This window comes from Squalius cephalus (assembly GCF_949319135.1).
Source record: "Squalius cephalus genome assembly, chromosome: 8".
NCBI classification, from domain to species: Eukaryota; Metazoa; Chordata; class Actinopteri; order Cypriniformes; family Leuciscidae; genus Squalius; species Squalius cephalus.
The window spans coordinates 42,572,632-42,599,186 of NC_137129.1; the positions used below are offsets into that span (position 1 = coordinate 42,572,632).

At 36.9% G+C, this 26,555-nt stretch overlaps 2 protein-coding genes across 2 annotated transcripts in view; one reads left to right on the forward strand and one right to left on the reverse strand.

Moving 5' to 3' along the window:
* Positions 1-26,555, forward strand: part of LOC307163747 (uncharacterized protein) — a 70,130-nt gene that overhangs the window by 42,376 nt on the left and 1,199 nt on the right. The gene's annotated exons all lie outside the window — the stretch shown is intronic.
* LOC307162988 (NLR family CARD domain-containing protein 3-like) lies at positions 448-24,598 on the reverse strand (the record flags this gene model as incomplete). The annotated part of the gene is made up of 7 exons (XM_079878780.1): positions 24,498-24,598; positions 21,940-22,024; positions 21,506-21,610; positions 15,202-16,971; positions 6,820-6,993; positions 2,424-2,519; positions 448-508 (listed from the first exon to the last, which is right to left on the reverse strand). Exons 2-7 carry the CDS (start codon positions 21,987-21,989, stop codon positions 448-450), a joined length of 2,256 nt encoding a protein of 751 aa, XP_079734906.1. The 5' UTR covers positions 21,990-22,024; positions 24,498-24,598.

The following is a 26,555-nucleotide window of genomic DNA, read 5'->3' on the forward strand; positions in this document are numbered from 1 at the left end:
ACAGCCCGTCCTTCATTGTACCCAAGAAAGGAGGTGGGTTACGGACAATCTTGGGTCTGCAACACTTGAATCTGGCCCTTCACAAGCTCCCGTTCAAGATGCTAACGCAGAAACACATTTTTCAGTGCATCCGTCCCCGAGATTGGTTTGCAGCGATCGACCTGAAGGATGCGTACTTTCATGTCTCCATCCTGCCGGGACACAGGCCATTCCTGCGTTTCGTGTTCGAGGGTCGAGCTTATCAGTACAAAGACCTACCCTTCGGGCTAGCCCTGTCACCCCGCGTTTTTATGAAGGTCGCGGAGGGGGCCATTGCTCCCATGAGAGAGTGTGGCCTTTGCATCCTCAACTATCTCGACGACTGGCTGATACTAGCTCAGTCTTAGGAACAGTTGTGCGAAAACAGGGATTTGTTACTCCAACATATCAGCCAGTTGGGTCTTCGGGTCAACTGGGAAAAGAGAGCAAACTCGCCCCTGTGCAGAGGATCTCTTTTCTCGGTATGGAGCTGGAGTCGGTCCAACAAACGACACGCCTCACAGAGGAACGTGTCTAGTCGGTGCTGACCTGCCTGAGTATGCTCAAGAGCAGGGAAGTGGTTCTACTGAACCATTTTCAGAGGCTATACCTAACCTATTGCGCGCATTGGCTCGTTCTAACATGCTCGAAGATGATAGGCTCCCTAGGGTGATCCCATTCAGTCGACGTCGACTACGTCCTTCGTTCTAACATGCTCGAAGATGATAGGCTCCCTAGGGTGATCCCATTCAGTCGACGTCGACTACGTCCTTCGTTCCCTCCTTTTTTTTAAGTGAATTTCGTTTTTATAAATTGTATCTTAATTTTAATCAATTTGTCATCAACCAATAGCAGACAATATAATCATGGAGGCGCCCGCGCGGTCAGGTTTAGCCTAGGTTTATAGTAGCCTAATTATAGTAATAGTTATATAGTATCCTAATCTGTTTTTGCAGATTGTAGTTGTATAATTTCGGTTATCAGACATTTACATTTTTACTGTTCTATTCTTCTATTTACAGGATCTACAGAAACAACCTCATATACAGTTGACGAGATCGAGTTGGCGATCACTGATATATAGCCTATATCAAAGTACTGTAGTCTAGGCCTATTAAAATTATAAAAGATAAAAAACATAACAAACCCAACAATAAGCTATAAAATTGCACTAGCCTATATCTTCCATATTTCTATTTTTCTGGGGGCATTTGGCCCTCAAAATGTGGGTTAAACAAGAAAAGACAAAAATATAACAGACGCAGATGTCACGCTATAAGACAGATGCAGATGTCACGTTCAGTGAGAGGAATGAAGATAAAGTTAATTGTGTATGGCGTTCCAATCGGGTCTTTAGTAAAGTTGCATTAAAGACCCGATTGGAGCGCCATATCGAGCATGCTTGAGACATGCACTCACTTGTCTACGTGATTTGTTACATGTGCAGAGCGGGATGTTTGGATCCCACCACGTCGGTCTAGTTTGGTTTTCGGTTCTGTGTCAGGATTCAGACATCCATGCTCCGTGTTTTTTTTTTTCTTTTTTTGTGTGTTTTGTGTAGCACACGGTTCATTTACATCGGCCACATGCTTTCATGTCATGTTTTGTCTTGTGCTGTCTTGTGTTTATCACTAGCTGTGTGCTTTCATGTTGTCATGTTTTGTGTGAACCCGTGGCTTATGAGTATTCTCATTAGCTGCGTGTTCATGTCTCGTTTGGTGTGAGCACGTGGCTTGTCATGATTCCTTGTGCCATGTGCTGTCCTGTAGATTGTCTATCCCCTCCCATCTTGTTACCTGATTATTGATTAATTTGCTCCACCTGTCTTCCCTCGTTACCTGCCTTGTTTGCTCTCCCTATTTATTCTCCCTGTATTTGCAGTCCTGTGCTGGTTTTGTTGTCGTATATTGTCGTATGATTGTGTGTTCCTCCTTTACTCAAGTCAAGTCAAGTCAAGTCTTCCCACTTGGGGTAGTTTTTGTTTGCATTTGCTTTATTTTTACTTTTAATAAAAGCCCTATTCTTCTGTTCTGTCGCTCCTCGGATCTGGAATGCCCTCCCCAACCATCTGAGGCCACCTCAAACTATTGAGACTTTTAAAAAAAGTCAACATTTCTTTTTAGGATAACTTATGACTTTTAACTACTATGTCTATTTGTATTAATGTTTTTACCACCCTTTTAAGATATTAACTGTAGCACTTTGAGATTTGCTCCAAATGTAAAGTGCATTACAAATAAAATCTATTATTATTATTATTATTATTATTATTATTCCTCAGAAGCTTTGGAAAGAATCTAATGAAGATTAAACATAATTACTTAATGGTAAACCTTTTTTGTATATCACTGATTATTCACCACAGGAGAGAAACAAACAACTTTGAGACTTTTATAAAATCTTACCTGAGTATCTCCAGTTTACAGTGAGGATCCTGCAGTAGATCAGAAAGCTGCTTGACTCCAAAATCTCCTACTTTATTCAATGACAGATCCAGTTTTCTCAGGTGTGAGGGATTTGATCTCAGAGCTGAAGTCAGAGCAGCACAACCTTCATCTGTAACACCACAATCCCACAACCTGTAGAGAACAATGACACTCTTCAGTCTCTCAGTTCATGATCTACAGCTCAGATAAGCAGGAACTTCACAATTAGACACTTAATCCAAGGCACCATTAACAGGTCCAGTCCAGTCTAAGGTTCAGACCCGCTTCTACAAACTGCTTGAGCGGGATAGTTTCCATGTCATTAAAATTGCAAGAATATTTGATAACACTTTATTTAACAGTGTCCTTATTACATATGTTACATGAATGTCACTGGCCTCACTGTTTTAAATGATCCAGCTATCCAGCCACTAAACACTTCCACAATAAACTCCACGAAGGTGAAATTTATTACGTTTAATAATGAAAAGTGTGAAACTACAAAGAAGAGAAAATACACAAGCATGAATTTCACAATATAGATAAATCATCAAATAAATGAGCATTCTCAAACACACAAAGCAAAGAACCAACAACAATACAGTTGTATATCAACAGCATAGATTAATACTTTGCAAACTTGAGTAGAAAAAAGTAAAAAACATGCTGAATTAAATACTACATTACATAGCACAGCAATAAAGTAGTGATGTGACGTTCAGCACCGAGGCTTCGAAGCTTGTATAAAAATAAAAAAACATCTCAAATTGAAGCAGTGTATCGGAGCTTGATTCGTTTTGCCATAACCACGTGATCTGTGACGTCCGAAGCTTCGTTTCCACACACAGTCACGTGACTGCTTCGTATTCAGATTCAAAAATAGCGCAAACCCCTTGAGCAGGTTTCGAGTGTCATGCCCTTCGGTAGTAGTAAATAAAAAAAGAATTAGACTTAGCCCTCACACTGTTTAAGTCCTGTTCCTTAATAAAAAAAACTTTAATTTATTAAATTACGCACAAAATAAAATGTCAGCTCCCCAGTTCACCAGCACTTCACCATTCCACACAATTTCCTTTTATTTTGATTATATATGCCTACATGAGCCTTGCCTATGAACTCATAGAATTAGGACTGAGGCTAAAGTTGATGTGAATAAGGCTGCATTTGTAGATCAAAGCAGATTCATAAGAATTGTTTCTGTACAAGTGAATTAGTCCCATTTATTATTTTATTTTTTCATAAATTAATTCATACAGTTGTTTGTTCATACATTGTATAAGAACTACATCAACACTAACACATGAATTATGAGAATTAATTGTATTGCTTTGTGGTTTACAGAGCACAAAGTGATTTATTAAATAAAAATAAAAAATGGTCTTCTGGGACAGAAAGGCTGCTTTTCCATCTTTTGACCACAAGATGTCGCTAGTGTGCAACGTGTTTAAAAGCTTCGAGTAATGAACCATTTTATGATACAGTCGAGGAGGAAAGCCCCAGTGCTTCACAAAGCTTCATTTCACCATCACTACAATAAAGTACTCATAATGATCACTTAACAAAATCAAACAGTCACTTACAGATATTGCATTTCAAAGAGCTTTGATAGGCAAGATGAAGTTGGATGTCTGTAACCACATGGAGCACCTTGCACAACTAAAGCACTGAAGGAATATGGCCGACTTCCTCTTTAAAACAGGAAACCATTGGAAAACTAAGAAAAACCCAAAAATAAGTATCAAAATAAAAGTCGTTTAAACCGAAGTTTAAAGTCCAGCACAATGAACTTACCATAGTAATAACAGTAAATTATGCATAATTACATGCAACTGACCCTCAACCAAATCCTAATCCTACCCTTACCCTATATGTAGTTGCTTAATATTACTTAGTACTAGGGCTGGGCGATAAATCGATTTTATCGATTAACTCGAATGTGTAGTTTACATCGATTTGTTTGAATGAAAATCGGTTTTCTCTTTAACATTCGCCGATGCTCCCCGCTGGGCTCCCGTAGCTCCGAACGGGCTCACCCTTCCCCCGCGCGTTTGCCATAGAGATACACAAGCAACATGGCAAATTAACAAGACTGCGGCAGCACAAGCACACCCGCCAAAAAAACAACCTACAGTCTTACAAACTGAATCTGCACTCCTCAGGGCTGCCAACTCTCACGAATTCACCGTGAGACTCACGCAATCGTCACTTTTTAAACGCTCTCACGCCACACATCCATTTTCTCATGCAGAGAAAAATCGCGAAGCAAAGAGGACACTAACATGACAGACAAGACAGAGAAGGTTACTATTGCTAGGAAACAAATTCTCAGCTCTCAGATTCTGTCGATTTAATTACGAAATTCAAACAATAAACACCGTTTTGGCGCTTGACAGATCGCTGACAGAGTTCAATTGGCACGTGAACCGATCATCTGTTACTCTTTACTACTAGGCTAAATAAACACAAATGAATTTGAAAGATACAGTTCAACTTACCAAAATGAAATAAAATCTATCGATCTGTGTTTTTCAACTGCGGAGAGAGGTCTATAACTAGATGTACCGCATGGCGGTACAAAATATGACTGCCGCTCAGGCCTGCACTGGCTTTCCACAAAAATAAATGACGTGGAGCAATTTGGCTGTATTGCGTGTTTATGTATATACCTAAAAAAGTAGTAGTATGTGCATGTCTGTCTGTGTGTGTGTGTATGTGTGTGTGTTTGTGTATGTGTGTGTCTGTGTGTGTGTGTGTGTCTGTGCGTGTATGTATGCGTGCGAACATGTGTGTGCGCGTGTGTGTTTGTGTGTGTGTGTCTGTGCATGTGGATTTGTATGTGTGTGTATGGGTGTGTGTCTGTGCGTGCGTGTGGATGTCAGTGTGTGTGCATGCTTGCGTTTGTTTGTATTCCTGCATATGTGTGTGTGACAGTATCATCCTAAACCAGCAACCCTTCGCTCAACACCACCATCTACAGGCCGATGAGTGTACAGTCACTAAATGTGTACATAAATGAATTTATTTTATACCCCCCCATGGATGAAATTCTACGAAACTTAGCATACCCCCAGCCCCCGGGGACCAAACGAAATTTTTCCGTAAAAGTCTAGTGGGGCTACATGGCCACCAAATTTCATGTTCCCCGGTGTTTCGGTGTCCCTGGTATCGTTGACGAAAAATTCATGGGGGGGCCCAGCGCGGGGGGAGAGTGGCCCCCGGGGACCAAACAAAATTTTTCCGTAAAAGTCTAGTGGGGCTACATGGCCACCAAATTTCATGTTCCCCGGTGTTTCGGTGTCCCTGGTATCGTTGACGAAAAATTCAGTAGATGACGAAAAAAAAAAAAAAAAAAAAAAACTTTGACAATCCCTATATGACCGCTTTCGCTAGCTACGCTAGCGGCGGTCATAATAACAGCTGGAGAACAATATGTCACGTAACATAACATTTAACTTACCTCTGGAAAGCCATTTAATGACCATAGCACGTTAGTTGGACTTTAAAATAATTGCTGTAGAGAGGAGTATTTTTGCTAAATATGATAACTATATTACATATTTATTATATTTTTACCTATTAAAATATTATAATGTTGTTATTATAAAAAAACGCATAATATTTAATTTGAGATGCTATTTTTAATAATACCAGCTGACAGGGCTTTAAATTAACATGTACCTACTGTACCTAGTATTTATCCAAAGGAATCGATATTGAATCAAGATCAGAATCAAATCACAAGAATTTAATTGAAATTGTGAAAGCAGTAATAAAAAGCAAACCAGTCATTTGTACCATGTAAACATTGTGTTGTCACTAAACTTAATAAAATTCTGTTTAGTTACCAAATGTTTTGACAATCACAATACACTTTATACAAATCCCAGAAGGGAAAATCAAAACAAAATTAAATTAAAACTAGTTTTGAATAATTTCTTTGTCATCTGCAGATTGATTTTAAGTAAGGGAAGAAAAATAAATTGATTTAAATCGTAAATCGGATTTTTGTGAAAAAATCTGGGATTTTTTTTTTAAGCCATATCGCCCAGCCCTACTTAGTACTTATATATAATTACACTGTAAAAATGACACCTTAAAACAATGTGTAACCAAATATAATTTTTTTACTTTTATTCAAGTACCCAAAAATCATCAAAATATCTGTATATGAACACGGCTGTCACATCTTTACATCGTCCAGTCATGTTTATACTGTCATTAATACTGTAAAATTATGTCAGACACATTGGAAAGAATCTAATGAAAATAAAATCAACATTTCCATTAGTAATTTCACAGTAGATTTTTTTTGTATGGCAATCATTATTAACAATTAAAATAGAGGACTATGTTAGGACATTTTATACAATCTTACCCTAATATTTCCAGTTTACAGTGAGGATCCTGAAGTAGATCAGAGAGCTGCTTGACTCCAGAATCTCCTACTTTATTCAATGACAGATCCAGTTCTCTCAGGTGTGAGGGGTTTGATCTCAGAGCTGAAGTCAGAGCAGCACAACCTTCATCTGTAACACCACAATAACTCAACCTGTACAGAACAATGACACTCTTCAGTCTCTCAGTTCAAGAAACACTGATATAAATTATAAGATATATATGAATTTCTCCATTCTCCTCAACAGGGTTCGAATTATGATTTCATCTTTGTGGGGGTCTCTTTAAAAAAAAAAAAAAAAAAGGCGTAGCTTAATAATGTAATATAAAAATATAAAAATTTGTAAATATAATAAAAATTAAAAAAAAAAAGCGTTGGCAACACAATTTAATTTAAATAGTAAATTTGGTTTAATTTGTCATTTAATGAGGTCTAATGTGGTCCAGTGGTAGAACATTTGCCAAGCGTGTCAGAGGTTTTGGGTTCGAATCCGTACTCATATATATATATATATTTTTTTTTAAATCAAATCCGATTATGTTTATCAGTGGTTGTATATCAGGCAGAGACACGTTTGTGTGCATTTTGTTTTGTAATTTCACTGGAACGAATAGAGAGTCTCCACAACGGATTGAAGCGTGCGTCCGAGTGAAGACTGCGCGAGCCACAAACAAACAGTATCCGCGCCACTAATCGCAGCGGCAACGAGTACTTTGATCAGTTGATTTAAGCATAATGATGTAGTGTGATGACGAGATCCCGTGAGATCCATGTGTTTGGCATCTTGTCCTATCGTTTAAGTCATGCTACAGTAGTCTGAAGGAAAAAGTGCTTTATTTGTATTTATTTGTAATTTAAAATAATGGTGCTGATGATTTTTAGAGACCCCCACAGGTGTATGATTTTACTGCTTTCATGGGAGCTCATCCTCTCTCTATGGGAGCTCAGCTCCCACTGGCTCCCACGTAATTCGAACCATGAGTTGTCACCTCTTCACATCATCCAATCATGCTTATAACTATTGTTGTGGAAAATATGCAATTGTCCTGTTACAAGTATGCCTTTTTGTAAACTAGTTAACTGTAAATAATAAAACTATATTTAATTGAAACTAATAAGCTTGCCTGCCAAAAGTCTTTGATTTCTAAAATACAGAACTGAACAGACCATGAAGAAGTCTTCTGACCTATAGATTGTGAGTATGAAAATTTAGATGCTTATGATTTAGGACAGATTTGATGTATTTTACCTAACTTAAGAATAATCAAAATAAGGTTAAAAGTGTCTAGAAATACGCATAAAACACTATCAAAAACTATCAAAAGTAAAATGACCTCAGAAACTTTGGAAAGAATCTAATGAAGATTAAACATCCTTTTCAGTTACTTGATGGTAAACTTTTTTGTATATATCAGTGTTTCCCGTAGGTTGAGAATTTACTTGTGGTGGGCAGGGCGAAGTGGTGCTTATTTATTTATTTGTTTTTTATTTTTTGATTATTACAGAATCTATATGAATTCAAATTAAATTTGCTTTATTTTTGCCCTTGCTTATAGATGAGGTTGACAGAAGTTAGCCACTTTCGTTTCAACAGAGGATGAAATGTGTCGTTATTTTTGAGTGTTGAGTGACGTAATATAAGTGGACACGTGAATTGAAAAGCCCTCGCAAGGCTCGCACATGACGCGCAGCGCTGCTCATGCTGAGAGAGAGATAAGACAGAGCTCCACGACTCATCTTTAAAAGACTGTGATCTCGATTCAAACACCCACGCGATCTTCTTTCAGTTTGTCTGTCTATTAAACCTTTGACAAAATCATATTGCAACATTCAAAGCTGTGTTGCCGCTGACCCAGAGAGAGTTGTCATGAAACAGCAGTCTTTTCCTCATAGTAGCCTATCATTATTTCTGTGATACAATAGTTCAAATTATCATAGAAGTACTGGGATAAAAGTTTAAAGGTCAAATATAAACACTGATGTCTATGATAGCGATATCAAAAAAGAGTAAATCAGCTTTTGATTTGGCACTTAAAATAACACATTTATCGATTACATTGTTTCACCACAAGGTGGCAACAAGTGACTGTTAAAAAAGTATTTGTTATTGAATCATTTATTATCATTTATCAATTATCATTTATTAAAGAGAATGTAGTACTGTATGTTTCTAAAATAAGTCAGAAAAATGTGATGAATTGTTTTTGTAAATATGACTCATCTTATACATCATGTATGTCTGTATAAGTGTATGATTTAACTTTTCCCCATGGTCTAGTGTTTAAAAAAAAAAAAAAAAAAAAAAAACACAAAATCGAATCACAATACTTGTAGAATGCAATTCTTAAAAAAAAAAAAAAAAATCGCAATATATATCGTATCGGCACCCAAGTATCGTGACTCATCTTATACTGTACATCATGTATGTCTGTATAAGTGTATGATTTAATTTTTCCCATGGTCTAGTGTTTAAAAAAAAGAAAGAAAAAAAAAAAATCGCAAAATCGAATCGCAATACTTGTAGAATGCAATTCTTCAAAAAAATCGCAATACATATCGTATCGGCACCCAAGTATCGTGATAATATCAAATCGGGAGATAGGTGTATCGTCCCAGCCCTAATATTTTTCCAGTGCATTTTCTACCTTTACGGATACCTTTAGAAAATAAATAATGCTTTTCATTCATTTCAATAAAGAAATATGAAATGATGGTAAAAACAAAGTGATGCTGTTAAATTTTAAATTAAGACCGCCTGTAGGTGGCGGCAAGTCACTGTCTTTATGAGTGAGTCATTGAGTCATTCATTCATACAGTAACAAAGCAAGTGACCGAGTTATGAATGAATCAGATTCGTTCACCAACACTGCTGCAGATTTCGTAGTTATTATTTTGTTGCAAAAAATACTGACAATACTGTGTTTAAAATGATCACTTAATATTAATACCTTTTGTTTGTTGAACTGTTGTATAAAATCAATGTCACATTTACAATCGTGTGGATATTCGTAATGTGATCAACATTACAGGAACTTTGAAACTTTGAAGTGTCTGAATCTTAAATTGATCTCTATGCACAGCCTGTGTCTATATTTGTTCTTCATGCTAGTAAATGCTAAATACCCAGTTTTACAAAGGTCCATGGTCGAGAACGGCAGTATAGCGCGATTTGGCAAGGCAACATGCAGATCCAGCATGGACAGTTACCTGAGTGAGGGATATGCACCTGTCTGAGACAGTAACGAAATCAATTGCAAATGCAAATGGAAAGTTTGTGCAGTATGTTTGTTTTTCTGTAAGAATACAAATACCTCAACCTTTTAATATTGGCATTAAATAATTACTGACTTTTTCACAGAGCATTGGTTTCCTGCAATGTGTTCAATTGTGTTTGGGTGGTTATTATTAAAAATAATAATAATTTGTATTTGTATAGCGCCTTTCCAACACCCAAGGTCGCTTTACAAAGATAGGTGAGGTGACAGAAGGGGGTACGCAAACAAAATGCTGAATTTTGCTATTGATTTAATTCTACCCCACCTTAAGATAACATTAAAACTGAGTATGTATTTCTATAAGGTAAAATGCCGTAAATGCATGACATCCGATCAAATTACCTCATCTTTTGCGGTCAAAACTGACTGCATTCACACAAGCAGCGTGGATGACCAACTTTGTGAGTTTAGATTATGCTGCCTTGGCAAATTGCGCTATACTGCCGTTCTCGACCATGTACCTTTGTAAAAGTGGGGATTTAACACTTACTAGCATGAAGATTAAATAAAGACAGAGACTGTGCATAAAAATACTGATCAATTTAAGATTCAATCTATCTTCGATCAAAAACCCTGTGTGAGTTCCTATGTTTAATGTTAATCACATTATACGAATATCCACACGATTGCAAATGTGACATTGATTTTATACAACAGTTCAATAAACGAAATTTTCAACAATGTTTTGTCAGTATTTTTTAATTATTTTTTTACAACAAAATAATAGCTCCAACGAAAGCCACAGCATAACAGCAGCATTCATTCATAAATACAGCTATTTGCTTCGTTACTGTTCATTAACTTCGTTAATGACTCAATGACTCACTCATAAAGACAGTGACTTACTGCCACCTACTGGCGGTTTTAATTTAATATTTAAAAGCATCACTTCATTTTAACCATCATTTCATATTTCTCTATTGAAATTTTTTATTTTATTTTAATTTTATAAAGGTATTTGTAAAAGTAAAAAATGCACTTGAAAAATGTATTCAAGGGGGCAAATATTGTCCCTTACTGAAAAAAGTGTGACTGCAGAGAAGGGGGTAGGCGACGCTGAAGGATGTTAAAAGCAGATGTAGTAATCCTGTATAATTTAAATTTATTATTAAAAGGAATAAATTAAAGAGTGTTAAAATAATAAACTAATCAGAAATAATACTAATAATAAAAGTATAAGAAATTATAAAATAGTGTGATGACTGATATTGCAGTAATCATCCAATCACAACCACGCTAGTCGCGGATGTGGGAAACCATTTTCTCTCTTCACGAGACCAGGGGGATAATCCAGCGCCCGAAAAGCGTACCACCCCCGGGGGCCGCCAATTCATTTTGGTGTCACTTTGACAGCGAATAACTTTACATCTGAGGCATTTAAAGACTCTATTTGTCCATTATTTATTTCTAAAGAAACACGATAATGTATAAAAGGCTCCATTACCTTGTATCTTACGTTATGGCCCCGTAGAAGCAGTTTTTGTAAAAAATAGGCTAATGATTGCGTCATAATCAATTACCGTATAGACAGGAGGAGAAGCTCGCGGTCAATCGGGGGGACTTGGAGGCATAAAGTCCGATAAAGTCAAGGGAGAAGCCCATAGAGAGTCATAAAGTTTCTCCTGCTCCTGCTCATGGACAGCTCCTACTCACACTCTCCGTCTCTGCAAGATTCGGAAGGGAATGATTCAGATTTCTCTTGGCACAGCTACTAGAAGACTTACAACTGTCAGACAGGTTGTTCACGTCACATTACGTCGTCAAGCTCAGTTTGAGTCTGCGCAGTCGCTCAGCCATCAGGAAGCATGCTTCTAATTTGCTTCACTTTTCTCCATTGAAGTCTATGGGGTCGCTGTGTCCATTTCTTTTACTGTCTATGCACGAGACTAATGATATCAGCAGCAACATAACTTTGAGCAAGAGCTAAAAAGAGGAGTCAAAGAGGATAAAATACATCTATGCATTTATTTCTTTGGATTTTGGTCAGGTTTTTTTCCCATGCTGGAGCTCCGATCATTTCAATTAGAGGAAGATGTGAGATGGCGAGTCAACCCACACGAGATGAACGCTGTCTGAGGCGAAAGTTCAATCTAACCCAGGAACCGGGTAGGAAAATTCCGATTACCTGCTTGTTTCACACAAACAGAGCCACATTTTCTTTATTTTTTTCCTTCGAGAGACCGATCAAAGGAATATCTTTGTGGAGATGGTGCTATTTTTTATTGATCCTTATTTTATTTTTTCGTACCACACAGAGTTTTCCACAACTGTGGAATCAAATCATTTTCCTGGTGAATCTATTGAACTGAACTATTTTGAACCGAGTCACTTGAACTGAATCTTTCTGAACTGAGATTACTGAATCGAAATTGAATCGTTTGCACTGAATTTACTGAACTGAGTCTTTTGGATTGAATATATTGAACCAAACCTTTTTGAATTTTATTTACTAAACTGAATGTACTGAACAGAGTTATTGAACGGAATCTATTGAATCAAAACCTCCTGAATTGTTCTTATAACATTTTGAATATCAAAGAGTTATTTTTTTCCCTGTTTTGTTAACTGAGGTTGTCAAAAGTTATAATTGCAAACTTGTTATGAGATTGCAGTCTAACTAAACTCTGGAGTTATTGGGTGCACCGAGATTAGTCCATGCATTATTCATGTATTGCAGTTTGATTTTGAGTTTCTTTGTCATTACGATATATCATTCGACTGATACTGTGAATACTGTTAAATAATTTCTTTCTTTTACTTTATTCTCCACAAAGAATCAATTTATTTTCAATACAGATTTATTTCCTCACAAAGTTAAGCTGTTTAATTTATGCCTTCCGAGCCGAACCTACTGGCCTATAGATATTAGTATATTGTCAGTGCCTGTCAATCGACGCAGGTGTTACATAATACACATACCAAGGGCAGAAAGCAATATACAGAGGTCACTTGCAAAGTTATGTAAAAAATACCAACAAAGCAAATAGCATCAACAACAAGGTATAATTTACAGACTGTGAATTGAAGAAAACTGAAGAGTAATATCCAGAGAAAAAATGTGTTTTTAAGAGGTTTTTGAAGGAGAGAAGGGTGGATGCTTGATGGATGTCTTGAGGAAGAGCATGCCACAACGCTAAAAGACCCGATGGCTCCCATGGTTACCAAACTATTGAAACTGACTGAATATGGCACAGCCCCACCTAAGATATTTTCCACCAGCCGCTACTGATTGCAGTGAAAATACAAAACGGAAGACAAAAGACAACGAGTGCAGTGCTGTAAAGGGGTGAGGCTACATAAGGTCTACAGTGACACAACAATTGAACGTTCGCAAAGACCCGCCCCCTTTAGTTACTGTTGCTATGTCCAACAAGCCACGCCACTCTCACGCCACATCATGTTCTCATGCAGAGCGGAGAAAATACATGGCGGAGCAGAGAGTCCACTGACAACACACTGACAGACAGGACAGACCAGGCTACTTTTGATATGAAACACAAAGTCTCACCATTTTTTTTTTAAAGAAATTTAAATGATAAATACCGTTTTGTGGCTCTTTAATGTGTCTGACAGATCGCTCTAGTCTCAGTTAAAGCTGCTCGTGAACCGATCATCTCTTCCTTCTAGTTAAAGCTGCTCTAAGCGATGTTGGGTGACGTCACTTCTTGTTGATGTTCGAAGTATTGTCAAACAAAACGGAGGCTGGCTCGGCCCTCCCTCCTCTTCATCTCGTTCCCGTTCCCGTTCCCTCCCCCTCCGTGCTTCCTGAAACAGTCATGAACCATTTAGAAAAAACAAAATGGATTCACCCTGTCCAGCAAAAACAGAGCCGAATTGGGATTGGTAGCCCTTCTGCCGGCAGAGTTCTCACCACCTTTTGAATGTTTTTCCGATGTAAATTTGGGACTTGGCATTCCTTCTCCTTTTCCCTATTCTTTGTTATTTGCTCATCGGATCGTGGTCTCTTTGGTTGTCTGTCGGCCATATCAAAATTCTCAAGAATATACAATTTTAACGTTAGTCATTGTTAGGACATCTCTGCTCTAGCTAACTTCCGTGGAAACCGTGGAAAGACGTCAGTACACGCCGTTTTTCAAGTTCAAATCCTCCAAAGTTAATCTACTAACTCTCCTGAACGCTTTGTTGGACAAAAATGGCAGATTATGATTGGTCAGATCGCCTGTCAATCAAACTCCCCGCAAAGGGTCAATTCCCCACGGAAGAGAAAATGACTGGAATTTCACTACATCTTTTTATGAGTAACAATTAATCTTTGTTTGGTGTTTATTTTTCATGGACTCTCAGGATTCATTCAAATAAAAACAAGATAACTTGCCCGAATAAGGTCCTGAATTAAACAGCCGTTCAGCATGCAGTTGATTATGTCCAGTTCGCCCCTTTGTTCACGGTCATTTCACGATCAGTTCACGGGTCGACGCTGCATGCATCTATCTCTCTCTCTCTCTCTCTCTCTCTCTCTCTCTCTCTCTCTCTCTCTCTCTCTCTCTCTCTCTCAAAACAAAACATTTTATGCAATTTCATCCAACTGAATTGGAATTTCGAATTGTATTTTCCTGGGCGGCCAGGTAAAACCTTGTGTATGGTAAACCCTATATATTATTTTTGTATATCATTCATTATTCACCACAGGAGAGAAACAGACAACGTTGAGACTTAAATAATTAAATTAGTATTAAATCATGTTTAATTCAAATTCAGAGTACTTATTTAGTCTTGGTTGAGTCTGGTTGATTTAGTTTACCCCTATGCATTAATTATCAAACATGGACTAACAGTTAAGGTTTCTGTTATTCATGTATGAATCCTTATGACTCTCTATTACTCTCTATAGCTCTTCATTGGTTTATGATTAGTTCATATCTTTGCTAATCATGAGTTCATGTTGAAATAACTATTAATTCAGGTATTAGTATATGATTATTCATGTACTGTTATTGTAAAGGGTTACCTGATATATATATGAATTTCTCATTTTACAGTATTGCTTTGGTACGAAAGCACATTCCAAAAATAATGAATATGATCATGTTTTAGCAGTGTAATGATTGTTGTCAGAGTGACTTACTGAACTGATCTGGACTCTTTAACCACAGGCATCAGCTTCTGAAGAACTTCATCTGCTGTATTTTGTGCTCCAATAAACTTTTTTAGATCAAAAACATCCATCTTCTGCGCGGATGTCAGCAACACATAAACCAGAGCTGACCACTGTGAAGAGGAGAGTTGGGTTTCTCCTATTTTTCCAGATTTCAGATAATCTTGGATCTCCTGCATCAGAGAATCATCACCCAGTTCATTCAGACAGTGGAACAGATTGATGGATCTCTCTGGAGAGCGATTCTCCCTGATCTTCTGTTTGATGATCTGAACTGTTTCCTCTTTGTTGTAGGAGAATCTTCCAGTCTGTGTCAGTAGTTCTCGTAAGAGATTCTGATTGGACTCCAATGAGAGACCCAGAAGGAAACGCAGGAAAAGGTCCAGATGTCCATTCTTACTCTGTAAAGCCTCGTCCACAGCTCTCTGGTGCAGCTTAGATAATGAGTGATATTTCTTCTGGTTTAAGATTTTAGAAAATAAACTTTGTTTGGTTTTGTCAAACACATTTCTGTTCTTATATGTAAAGTGATTGTGTGCATATAGAGCTGCTAGATGTTCCTGGATGCTCAGATGAACAAAGCAGAAGACTTTCCCCTGATACAAGCCCAACTCCTCTCTGAAGATCTGAGTGCACAATCCTGAGTAAACTGATGCTTCTGTCACATCAATGCCACACTCTCTCAGGTCTTCCTCATAGAAGATCAGGTTGCCTTTCACAAGCTGCCGATAAGCCAGTTTCCCCAGTTTGAGAATCATATCTTCATCTTTCACTCTCTTCTTATAGTCCTTCTTATGTTTGATGTTGGTCTGAATGATCAGGAAGTGTGTGTACATCTGAGTGAGAGTCTTGGGAATCTGTCCTCTCTCTGCTTCACTCAACATCTCCTCTAGAACAGTGGCTGAGATCCAGCAGAAGACTGGGATGTGGCACATGATGTGGAGGCTCCTCGAGGACTTCAGGTCTGTGATGATTGTATTGGCCAGACTCTGATCACTGATTCTCTTCCTGAAGTATTCCTCCTTCTGTGGCTCATTGAAGCCTCGTACCTCTGTCACTCGATGGACACACTCAGAGGGGACGAGATCCGCTGCTGCTGGTCTGGAGGTGATCCAGATGAGAGCAGAGGGAAGCAGATTCCCCTCAATGAGGTTCATCAGCAGCTCGTCCACTGAGGCTGATTCAGATATATTACACAGTTTCACTTCGCTCTTAAAGCTCAGAGACAGACGACACTCATCCAGACCATCAAAGATGAACAACACTTTATATTCATCACTGGATATTTCCATTTCTTTTGTTTCAGGGAAAAAGACATGAAGAAGATCTGAAAGATTGAGTGTTTTGTCCTTCATCAAGTTGAGCTCTCTGAAAGGAAGTGGAAATATGAGCTGGACGTCTTGATTCTCTTTCCCTTCAGCCCAGTCCACAATGAACTTCTGCACAGAGACTGTTTTTCCAATGCCAGCGACTCCCTTTGTCAGCACAGTTCTGATGGGTTTGTCTTGTCCAGGTAAAGGACTAAAGATGTCATTGCATTTGATCGGTGTGTCCTCTGTTGCTGCTCTCCTGGATTGTGTCTCAATCTGTCTCACCTCATGCTCATTATTGATCTCTCCACTTTCACTCTCTGTGATGTAGAGCTCTGTGTAGATCTCATTCAGGAGTGTTGGGTTTCCTTGCTTTGCTGTTCCTTCATACAGACACTGAAACTTCTTCAGCAGATTTGATTTACATGTGCTTTGGAAAATAACAGATTACAACATGAATTAAAGATATAGAATTATTAATAAAATAAATGAACTATAGTCAATCAAATAATTACACTATATCATGCAAATAACATTGTTGTTGTTATGAAGATGAGCACGGCTGTTATTTGGCCTCAATTTTTGGTTCTCAATTTTTATTTTGTTATTTAATTTGTACTCACTTCAGGTACATGTCAAATTAAAGGAAAACAATTAATTAATTCTGTAAAATAAATGTTTGACAAAATGATCCTCTCTAGTGTAGAATGATAGATAACTTTCCTGGAGTAATTATAACATCACATTGTTCACAAGCTATTTTATTGACATGATTGACCGATTTTGTATTGACTGATTCAGCAATTATAATTGAGGTGATAAATTTCAGTAAGATTTATTGTATTCTTCAATATACATTCTAAAGTTAATTCATGTCCATTATCATATTTTCATGCTAAAACTGTTGGAGAAGAGGAAGAGATGATTGGCTCAAGATTTCAAATACATTTTCAGAATTTTGGCAAGTCTCTCTAGACTGAAATGTTGTACCTCAGATCAGTTGATGTGTGTCTTCCTTTAAATGTCATTGGCTCCATCATAGACGCTTCACTCTTCATGGACACACAGCTGGACTCTGGTGAGATTAATCTCTCTCTGTGGAATCAACATTAATAGAGCAGAGACATTAGAATAGAGATAATAGAGCTAGCTAGCTATTAGTGTTGTCAAAGTACCGGTACTTCGGTACCAAGTCGGTACTGAAAATGTGACGATACCAGCATTTCTGTAGTTCTGGGTGTCTGTTCAAACACAATGAAAAAAATTAGATGGTGCCTATCTTGTTTAACACACTACATTGGGCATTCAGTGGACATTCGCAAGTAAGTATGCCATTAAAACAATACTTGCCCATTTTGATCGATTGTGGAAAATGTAGTAGTTGACTTAGTTGTCAATATCATGTAGCTGCTTCGAATTTGCAAAAAATTGCTTTATTGAACATATTATTAAGAAAGTTCTTAAACGCGGAAGTCTGAATGTGCAAATATAAAACCAACTTTACCTAAGTAGTACAGGGTATTCGGTACCCACTAATCGGCAGGTGCTTTAAGTTGCGTCCATGTTTTTATCTAAGCTTCAGACTAACTTTTTTACGTGGAGCACTGTCTGTAGCTGATATATACCACAATATAGTGTATGTAAGGGATAATGTAGAGCGAGGCGGTTGTTATAGTGAATACAACCCCGACAGGCTGATCAGGTTGTATTCGCTATATACATTATCCCGCTTATTACATGGCTACCTACCAAATAAATCAATAATTTGACACAAAATATTGATTTAAAAAGGAGTTTATTGATTTAAAAATTATTGTATTGCTTCCGCTAAAGAAAATAGTCCGTTCCGGTTAGAATCCTGCGTCCATAGCAACACTCTGTTTTTCATGTCAACGGTGTGTTATACTTAGCAGCGGTCTGTTATCAAGAAATAACACACCGCATTCTACATTAGAATTCAACCAAGCCATGTAATAAATACATATAACGTCTGTGTATATAAAACTGCAAAAAGACTATTTAAATATTAACCCTGCATGCTCTGCTTGTCTCTGTGTGAATGAATGGCACAGACGCGCGGTTTCATTTACCTCACACACACACACACACACACACACACACACACACACACTGAAGCACGAACATAGACTGTAAAAAAATATGGACGTAGTGTCCGTGACGTCACCCGTAGGTTTCTGAAGACCGTTTTTGAAGCCTAAAGTGGGCGTGGCCGACAGTCACCATCTTGGCAGTGCGTCACTCCTGAATTGATTTATTTTTACAGTCAGACAATGAGCTGAGGTAACGTGACGGCTTACAGACAGCAGACAAACGGCTAATGATGACTAATGACCACAGCCGCGGGAATCCACCTGTCACTCAAAAGTGGACACGCCTTTAATTATGCAGAAATTTAAGGCTTAATATAATTTAAACGGATGAGTTATAAAAAAATTCACCCCCCTCACAGTTGTCATGAAGGGAAAAATAAGCTTTATAGACCAAAGCCACTTTTTGCACCAGGCTGTAAACGTGTTTTTTTTCTGCTGTAAAGTTGAGTATTTTAACATGGGGGAGATGCAGATTTGACTCACTTCTGCACCCAGCCTCAAGCGGCCAGTCGATGAATTGCCGTTGAATTCACTTCCGTGTTGGTTTCAAGAGAGAGACAGGGAGGTTGCCGCTTGAGCACGAGTGACGCTCGTGCTGTTTTCAGTCTCTGCTGCCTCACGATATGTTGACATGATGAAATTAATCTCCAGAGCCGCTCTGAGAGTCACTTCATGAGCACTTTACCGTTTAATTTGAGAAAAAACTATCGTCATATCATACACACACAGACAGTGTTGCCAACTTAGCGACTTTGTCGTTATTTTTAGTGACTTTTCAGGCCCCTTTAGCGACATTTTTTCAAAAAAGCGACTAGCGACAAATCTAGTGACTTTTTGGACAAACCTCAGTAACCTTCAAATGTTGCCAATACTGTCCTGAGAGCGCGAGGTCTTGCTTTCTCCCCGCCGTCACTCTCTCTAGCTGTGTGTCTACCTTGTTCAGTGAATGAGAGGAGCAGCAACACATTCATCTGTTGAGTGCATGGCTGCTGACAGACGTGAATGAGTAGTGTTTTTCCACGGACTTATCACTTTTCTGCTTTTCTTTTGTTTTATATTTAAAGAATTTAGTTTGAACATTTTAATTTCCTTTCTTTTATTGTGCTTAATACTTGTAATATAATACTATCAGAGCTTTAGTTCATCCGGTTCCCGAACTCTCTCAATTCAGATAATTGTCCACATAGGCCTATAAAAAATGTAGTCATTCACTATATTAAAGCTACTCGTTCTTGTCAGACAAAAAAAAGATAGGAAATGAGAACATCTTTATTTGACATTCGGCTATATATTTGTCACGGTTCATCGATCCATGTGTTCAATTTGTGTATCTGTTGGTTGTTGTGGGTGTGGGCTCTGAGTGTGTAGTGCTTGTTTGTTGCTTAGTAACTAGCTGATCACTTAATCAGTCCGCAGCTGCAGCTTGTTACTTCTGTTGTTAGCTGCCTATCTAGCGGGAGTGATTATTGCTGGGTGTTGGGTTGTCACTCTTGTTTGTGCTCTCTTGCCCAGTTCCTGTGTCAGAGTTTCCAAATGGATTTATTTCCTCGATCTCGTCTGTGTATCCAGGCTTCTGGAGATCGTTTGGATTCTCGTCATCCAGTCATCAGTCTGCATCCGCGCTGGGTTTATTCATATCACTCATCCTCTCATGTGAATGTGTATCCTGGTCGCCCGCCTGTTATTCGTGGTGTTTTGAGTATTATCCCTGTTTCAACCTGTCTTCAATAAACTGCTTGCTTGCACTTGCATCTACGACTCTCGTTCTGACAATAATATATTATATTATATTATATTATATTATATTATATTATATTATATTAAATTATATTATATTATATTATATTATATTATATTATATTATATTATATTATATTATATACAGTATGGGAGCATTAATTTAGAGAGAAAACACATTAGGCAGGCAGAACGCGAGTACGAAGCGATTACGTCATGAATATGCTAATTGACGTATGACGTCATCTAGCGACTTTTAGGGAAGGCGTTTGCTACTTTCCTGTGAAAATAGTTGGCAACACTGCACACAGAAACTCAAAGGTCTTTACAGCAACCCGTCAATCTATCTATCTATCTATCTATCTATCTATCTATCTATCTATCTATCTATCTATCTATCTATCTATCATTTATCTACATGTCTATCCTTTATTTATGTATCTATATATATATACTCTATCTATCTATCTATCATTTATCTATATGTCTATCCTTTATTTATGTATATATATATATATATATATATATATATACTCTATCTATCTATCTATCTATCTATCATTTATCTATATGTCTATCCTTTATTTATGTATCTATATATATACTCTATCTATCTATCTATCTATCTATCTATCTATCTATCTATCCTTTAACTATGTCTATAATTTATCTATCTATCTATCCTTTAACTATGTCTATACTTTATATATCTATCTATCCACCCATCCATCCATCCATCCATCCATCCATCCATCCATCCATCCATCACCTCAGATCAGTTGATGTGTGTCTTCCTTTAAATGTCATTGGCTCCATCATAGACACTTCACTCTTCATGGACACACAGCTGGACTCTGGTGAGATTGATCTCTCTCTGTGGAATTAACATTAATAGAGCAGAGACATTAGAATGGAGATAATAGAATAAAAATAAGAATTTATTTTACATAAAGAGAAACACCACAGAGATTATCTATCTATCTATCTATCTATCTATCTATCTATCTATCTATCTATCTATCTATCTATCTATCTATCTATCTATCTATCTATCTATCTATCTATCTATCCAGACAGACAGACAGACAGACAGACAGACAGACAGAAATGTTGTACCTCAGATCAGTTGATCTCTGTCTTCCTTTAAATGTCATTGGCTCCATTATAGACGCTTCACTCTTCATGGACACACAGCTGGACTCTGGTGAGATTGATCTCTCTCTGTGGAATTAACATTAATAGAGCAGAGACATTAGAATAGAGATAGAATAGAGAATTCTTATAGTCAATTTAACATGTATATAAACCTTACACAGATAACCTTGTCTAATAGAAGCTTTAGAAATGTTGAAGAGTACTTAGAGTACTTAGTATTTAGAAATGTTGCACAAGGATAGTGTTACTCTGTGTACAGAGACCCTCAGGATCCTAATTAAATATCAGCACATGAATATGAGAAAACCACTCAGATCACCTTAACAACCCTGGCTAACACCCATACATCCTAATGTGATATACATAACATTAAGATCATATGAAGATTGAAGTACCTGCATCCCTGAGAAAAATCTCCATGTCTGAATGTGTGTGTGTCGTCCATGATTCATTCAGTCTTCATGGAGATGCTCGGTTACACTGATGAGTCAGAATTAAAATTTCATTTGCAATTTACTTGAAGTTTATACTGTAACTTACTTTTTCAAAGTCATTTACAAAAAAAAAAAAAAAAAAAAACATTTTCCCTATTAATTTGCACTTTATGTTTCAATAACATAATTAAAATGAATTAAATACATACATGTGAAATGGATGTCAGTTTTTTTTTCATATTCATATTTTCACAGTCATATTTTTATAAAATCCCCCAAGTAAAATTGATGAACAAAATGTCATGTCAATGTTTTGTGTTTCTATCATTACAGCCCACCTTACCTGATGTTACACTGGTAGTTGTAACATCAGTAGGCTACGGAGCCCCTAAAGGGACGTGGTGGTGGAAAAAAATTTAGGATGGGAGGATTATTTTTTTTTAAATCTTTTGCGTTCCCACGCAAAACTTTTGCGTTCCCTCACAAAGATATTTGCGTTCCCACACAAAACCTGTTTTGAGCTCGGACAGACACTTCCTGTTTAATGTCCCGCTGGCAGTGTTTCAGAGCTCCGTACATTAATGGAGCGTTTCATAGTATTTGAACTTGGACTCAAATATAAAGAAATGCGGTCAGTGCTTAACTCAAGGAGTTCAGTGAAGTCATAGGCTACACATACATAGGCTATTCGAACTTCCCGGATCAATATTCTTGAGCTAAACGTTGTTAAAACACAAATGACACCTATTTACAATCACAGTAACCTAGACAACGAGCTACAACCCAATTCTCATCAAATCAAGCTTTTATAATATAGGCTAAATGGATCTCTAAGTTCAAGGGAACGTCTGCAAAGTGCAATATAACCCAAAAAACGACTATAGCATCAACTCAGTCAAAAATACAAAAATAGTCATTAACTTAAATGCTACAAACTGTAGTGCCACCCAATTCAGTTTAGGCTACACATCAATGGTGACCAACTGGTCATACTACACTGCTTTTGCACATTTTATATTATGAAAAATATTCAATAACTTCACTGTAACACACCAAATTTAGTTCACACATCACTGCTCTAATGTTGGTTATAGGCCTACAACACTTAGTTTGGGAAGTAATTGCAAATAAAAAATAAGTAGGCCTATTATTTACACAAATTATGTACGCAGCTTTTGCATTATATTTGCTTACTGAATTTGATGGCATTACACTGTATAACAGTGTGAAGTTATTTAATATTTTTTCTAAAAATTATTATTATTATTATTATTATTAAAAAATTTTTTCTATTGATTTTATTTCATAATAAATAATCAAAAAAAAAATGCATTTTTTATCAAACTAAGTAATGTAGTATAACCAGCAGGAGAGCAGTGATGTGTGAACTGAATTTGGTGACAGTACAGTGCGTCACAGTGAAGCTATTGAATATGTTTAATAATATAAAATGTGCAGAAGGGTTTTGGGATTTGCACTTTGCAGACGGCCCCTTATTTGGACTTGTCTCTCATTCGTCTTTAGAGACAAATTAATATTATAAAGCTCGTTTTGATGAGAATTGGGTTAGCTCGTTGTGATTGTAAATAGGTGTCGTTTGTGTCTTAACAACGTTTAGCTCAAGAATAGGGAAGTTCGAATAGCCTATGTGAATATTGCCAATTTCACTACTCCTTGACCTTGAGTTAAGCACTGAGTTAAAACTCCTCAATGGTTATGTAAAACAACACCATTTTTACCTCCTCTAAAACAGCTCTGTCCACAGCGACCCGTTTCAGTGCATGTCTCTTTAAATGATAATGAGCAACTGCTCCCCCCACCCCTCTCTCTTCCATGGGTGTGGACACAAGACACGTAAAGTGATGCCTTGGTGGACAGTAAACTACGGAGCCCCTAAATGGTCGTATTGGTGGAAAAAAATTGTTATGGGAGAATTTTTTTTTAAATATTTTGTGTTCCCACGCAAAACTTCTGTTTATATTTGTTTATATACGCAAAACTTCCTTTATATTTGAGTCCAAGTTCAAACACTATGAAACGCTCCATTAACGTACAGAGCTCTGAAACACTGCCAGCTGGACATTAAACATGAAGTGTCTGTCCGAGCTCAAAACAGGTTTTGCGAGGGAACGCAAATATCTTTGCGAGGGAACGCAAAAGTTTTGCGAGGGAACCCAAAGTTTCTCGGGGGAACGCAAAAGTTTTGCGAGGGAATGCAAAAGATGTGAGAAAAAAAATTCTCCCAACCTAAAAATATTTCCACCACCACGTCCCTTTAGGGGCTCCGTACATCAACACTTTTAATTTACGGGTATTTATTTAGACATAAATTATATAAATGATTTCAAAGTTTGAGACACTAAGCAAAAATTACTAAGTAAAAAATGTTAAAACAATTTTTGGGGGTAATTATTGTAATGTAAACTACACCATTTTAAGGTTAACTATTTTTTGTTGTAGTTACTATAGATGATGAGGGAGTGAGTCTAGATCAGCTCTCCTGACTAAAGCTCACTCACCTTGAGTTACTGTAGTTTACCGCAGTTTTTCCCGTCTCGAACTGTACATTCCTGCAGAGGAACTAGAAATATTAAACACTTTGATGCTCTAGTTTTCTGACTTAAACAATCGTTTTATGCCCTGGTGTAAAATGGCGTACAATAAATCTCTGAAAATACTTTCAATTCTGACAGCTAAAGTTTCTAAACCTGTTTGGTGAGAAAAATCGAGCTCGTGTCATCTAGTTCATAAACAGCTCAGTTATGACGGAGACTAATAAATAACAGTTATCATTAAAATATTTTTTTTATAATGACAGGCTTGAGGGTAGGCGGTTATTAATGTGTTTTTATCTCATGAATATTAAGTAAGGCACAAAGAAGATCATAACATCTTGGATCTGTATATCAAAAGTAGAGTATTTACCCATTTCAAGAAAAATGTTAATAAAAACAACATTAAAAAAAAAAAAAACTTATAATGCAGAAATCATTTAAATAGCACATAAACTTTTATATACACAGTGATTTCAGGGAGTTAACTCTGTACATCCCAGAGCCATTTTAATTGATAAAGATGGATTTACTCTTGCAGGTGTGAATTATGAAAGAAAATATACGAGAAAAATGCCAGAATGAAGTTTTGTTGCCAAGAGAACTAAGGAAACATGGAGTGTAATCTGACTACATACTTCTACCCGCAGTAAACAACAGATGAACTGATGACACGTATGTAATTATACAAAATGAGAGTATTAAGGAAGAAAGAGGAAATAAAGACTAATGCGTAGCCTTCAGTATCTAAACTCTTTGGTCTTTACCAGAGTAGATCTTCAGTAAACCCTTAAAAATAAAACCAAAAAAAAAAAAAAAAAAATGGTTATTGCAGTTAAACCACAAATTAACCGTGGTTTTGCTACATTAACCATAATATTTGTAACAGTAAAACTGTTGTTATTCAAATGGTAATCAATTCGCCAAAGAAAACATGGTTACTCACTTTTACTATAATAAATCCAAGGTTAATTTTCTAATTAAGGCACTGATTGCTTCACTACTAAGAGAACTTCCTCTATTTACAGCTCAAAGACTAAAAAGTGTCCACTGTAACTCAAGTCATCTTCATTTATATTGCGCTTTTTACAGTATATTCTTCAAAGCATCTTTACAGTGATATCAGGAAAATAATACAACAAAGTTAGTTTCGGCTGTACAGCAGATCTAGAAGAAAGTCATTGTCTGGTTAAAGTAAGTTTTTGATTGATTCAGTTCTGTTGTAAAAATTATTGGTTATTAACTTACATGACACCATTTTCAACTGAAAACAGAAAACGTTTAATACGTTCTGGCCGTTCAACTCCAACGGGACAGCTCTAAACTAGCAACAATGAACAAATCTTACCTTAGTATTCTTTGACGTGCAGTTCAATCCCTTTACTAGCAAAAGCTGCTGATCCAGTTTAGCGAACAGAGGAAACAATAGAGCAGAGTTTACTCTGACAGACAAGCTCAAAACATTCAGTGCAATGAGGAAAATCTGTTCTGTGTGAACAACCCCTCAGAATACTGCTGAATTAGAGGATTATGTGGAAGAGGGGAGGAGAGAAACACTTTTAGCAAGACAGAAGAAACATTTAGAAGTTGTTACTAAGTACTGACTGAATGGGTGTCCAAACTTTTGCACATTCCCCTTTTTTTTTAATGAAAAAGCGATTTGACCAACAGGTGGCGCTTGTGTAACAGCAGAAGAATCATGATATAAACACAGTAAGGTAAACATTGTCATAATTCATCAATAGTAGATCAAAGCGATCGCTTGGCATTTGTTCTGCTCGTAAAGCATGAGCCAAGAACACACAACAGAACAATTATTTTAAAGTGTGTTAAAAGTTGTACTGTGAAAAAAAAAGCATGATGCTAATATATTTTTAATATATTTAAAGATAGCACACTTTTTGTTAGTATATTTGCAATGTACTATTGAAAAAGGGAATATATTTCAAATACAATACAGTATACGTTTTTTCCACTAGGGCATTCTTATAGTCTCTTATCACAATGATGATCAGACAGAGCTGG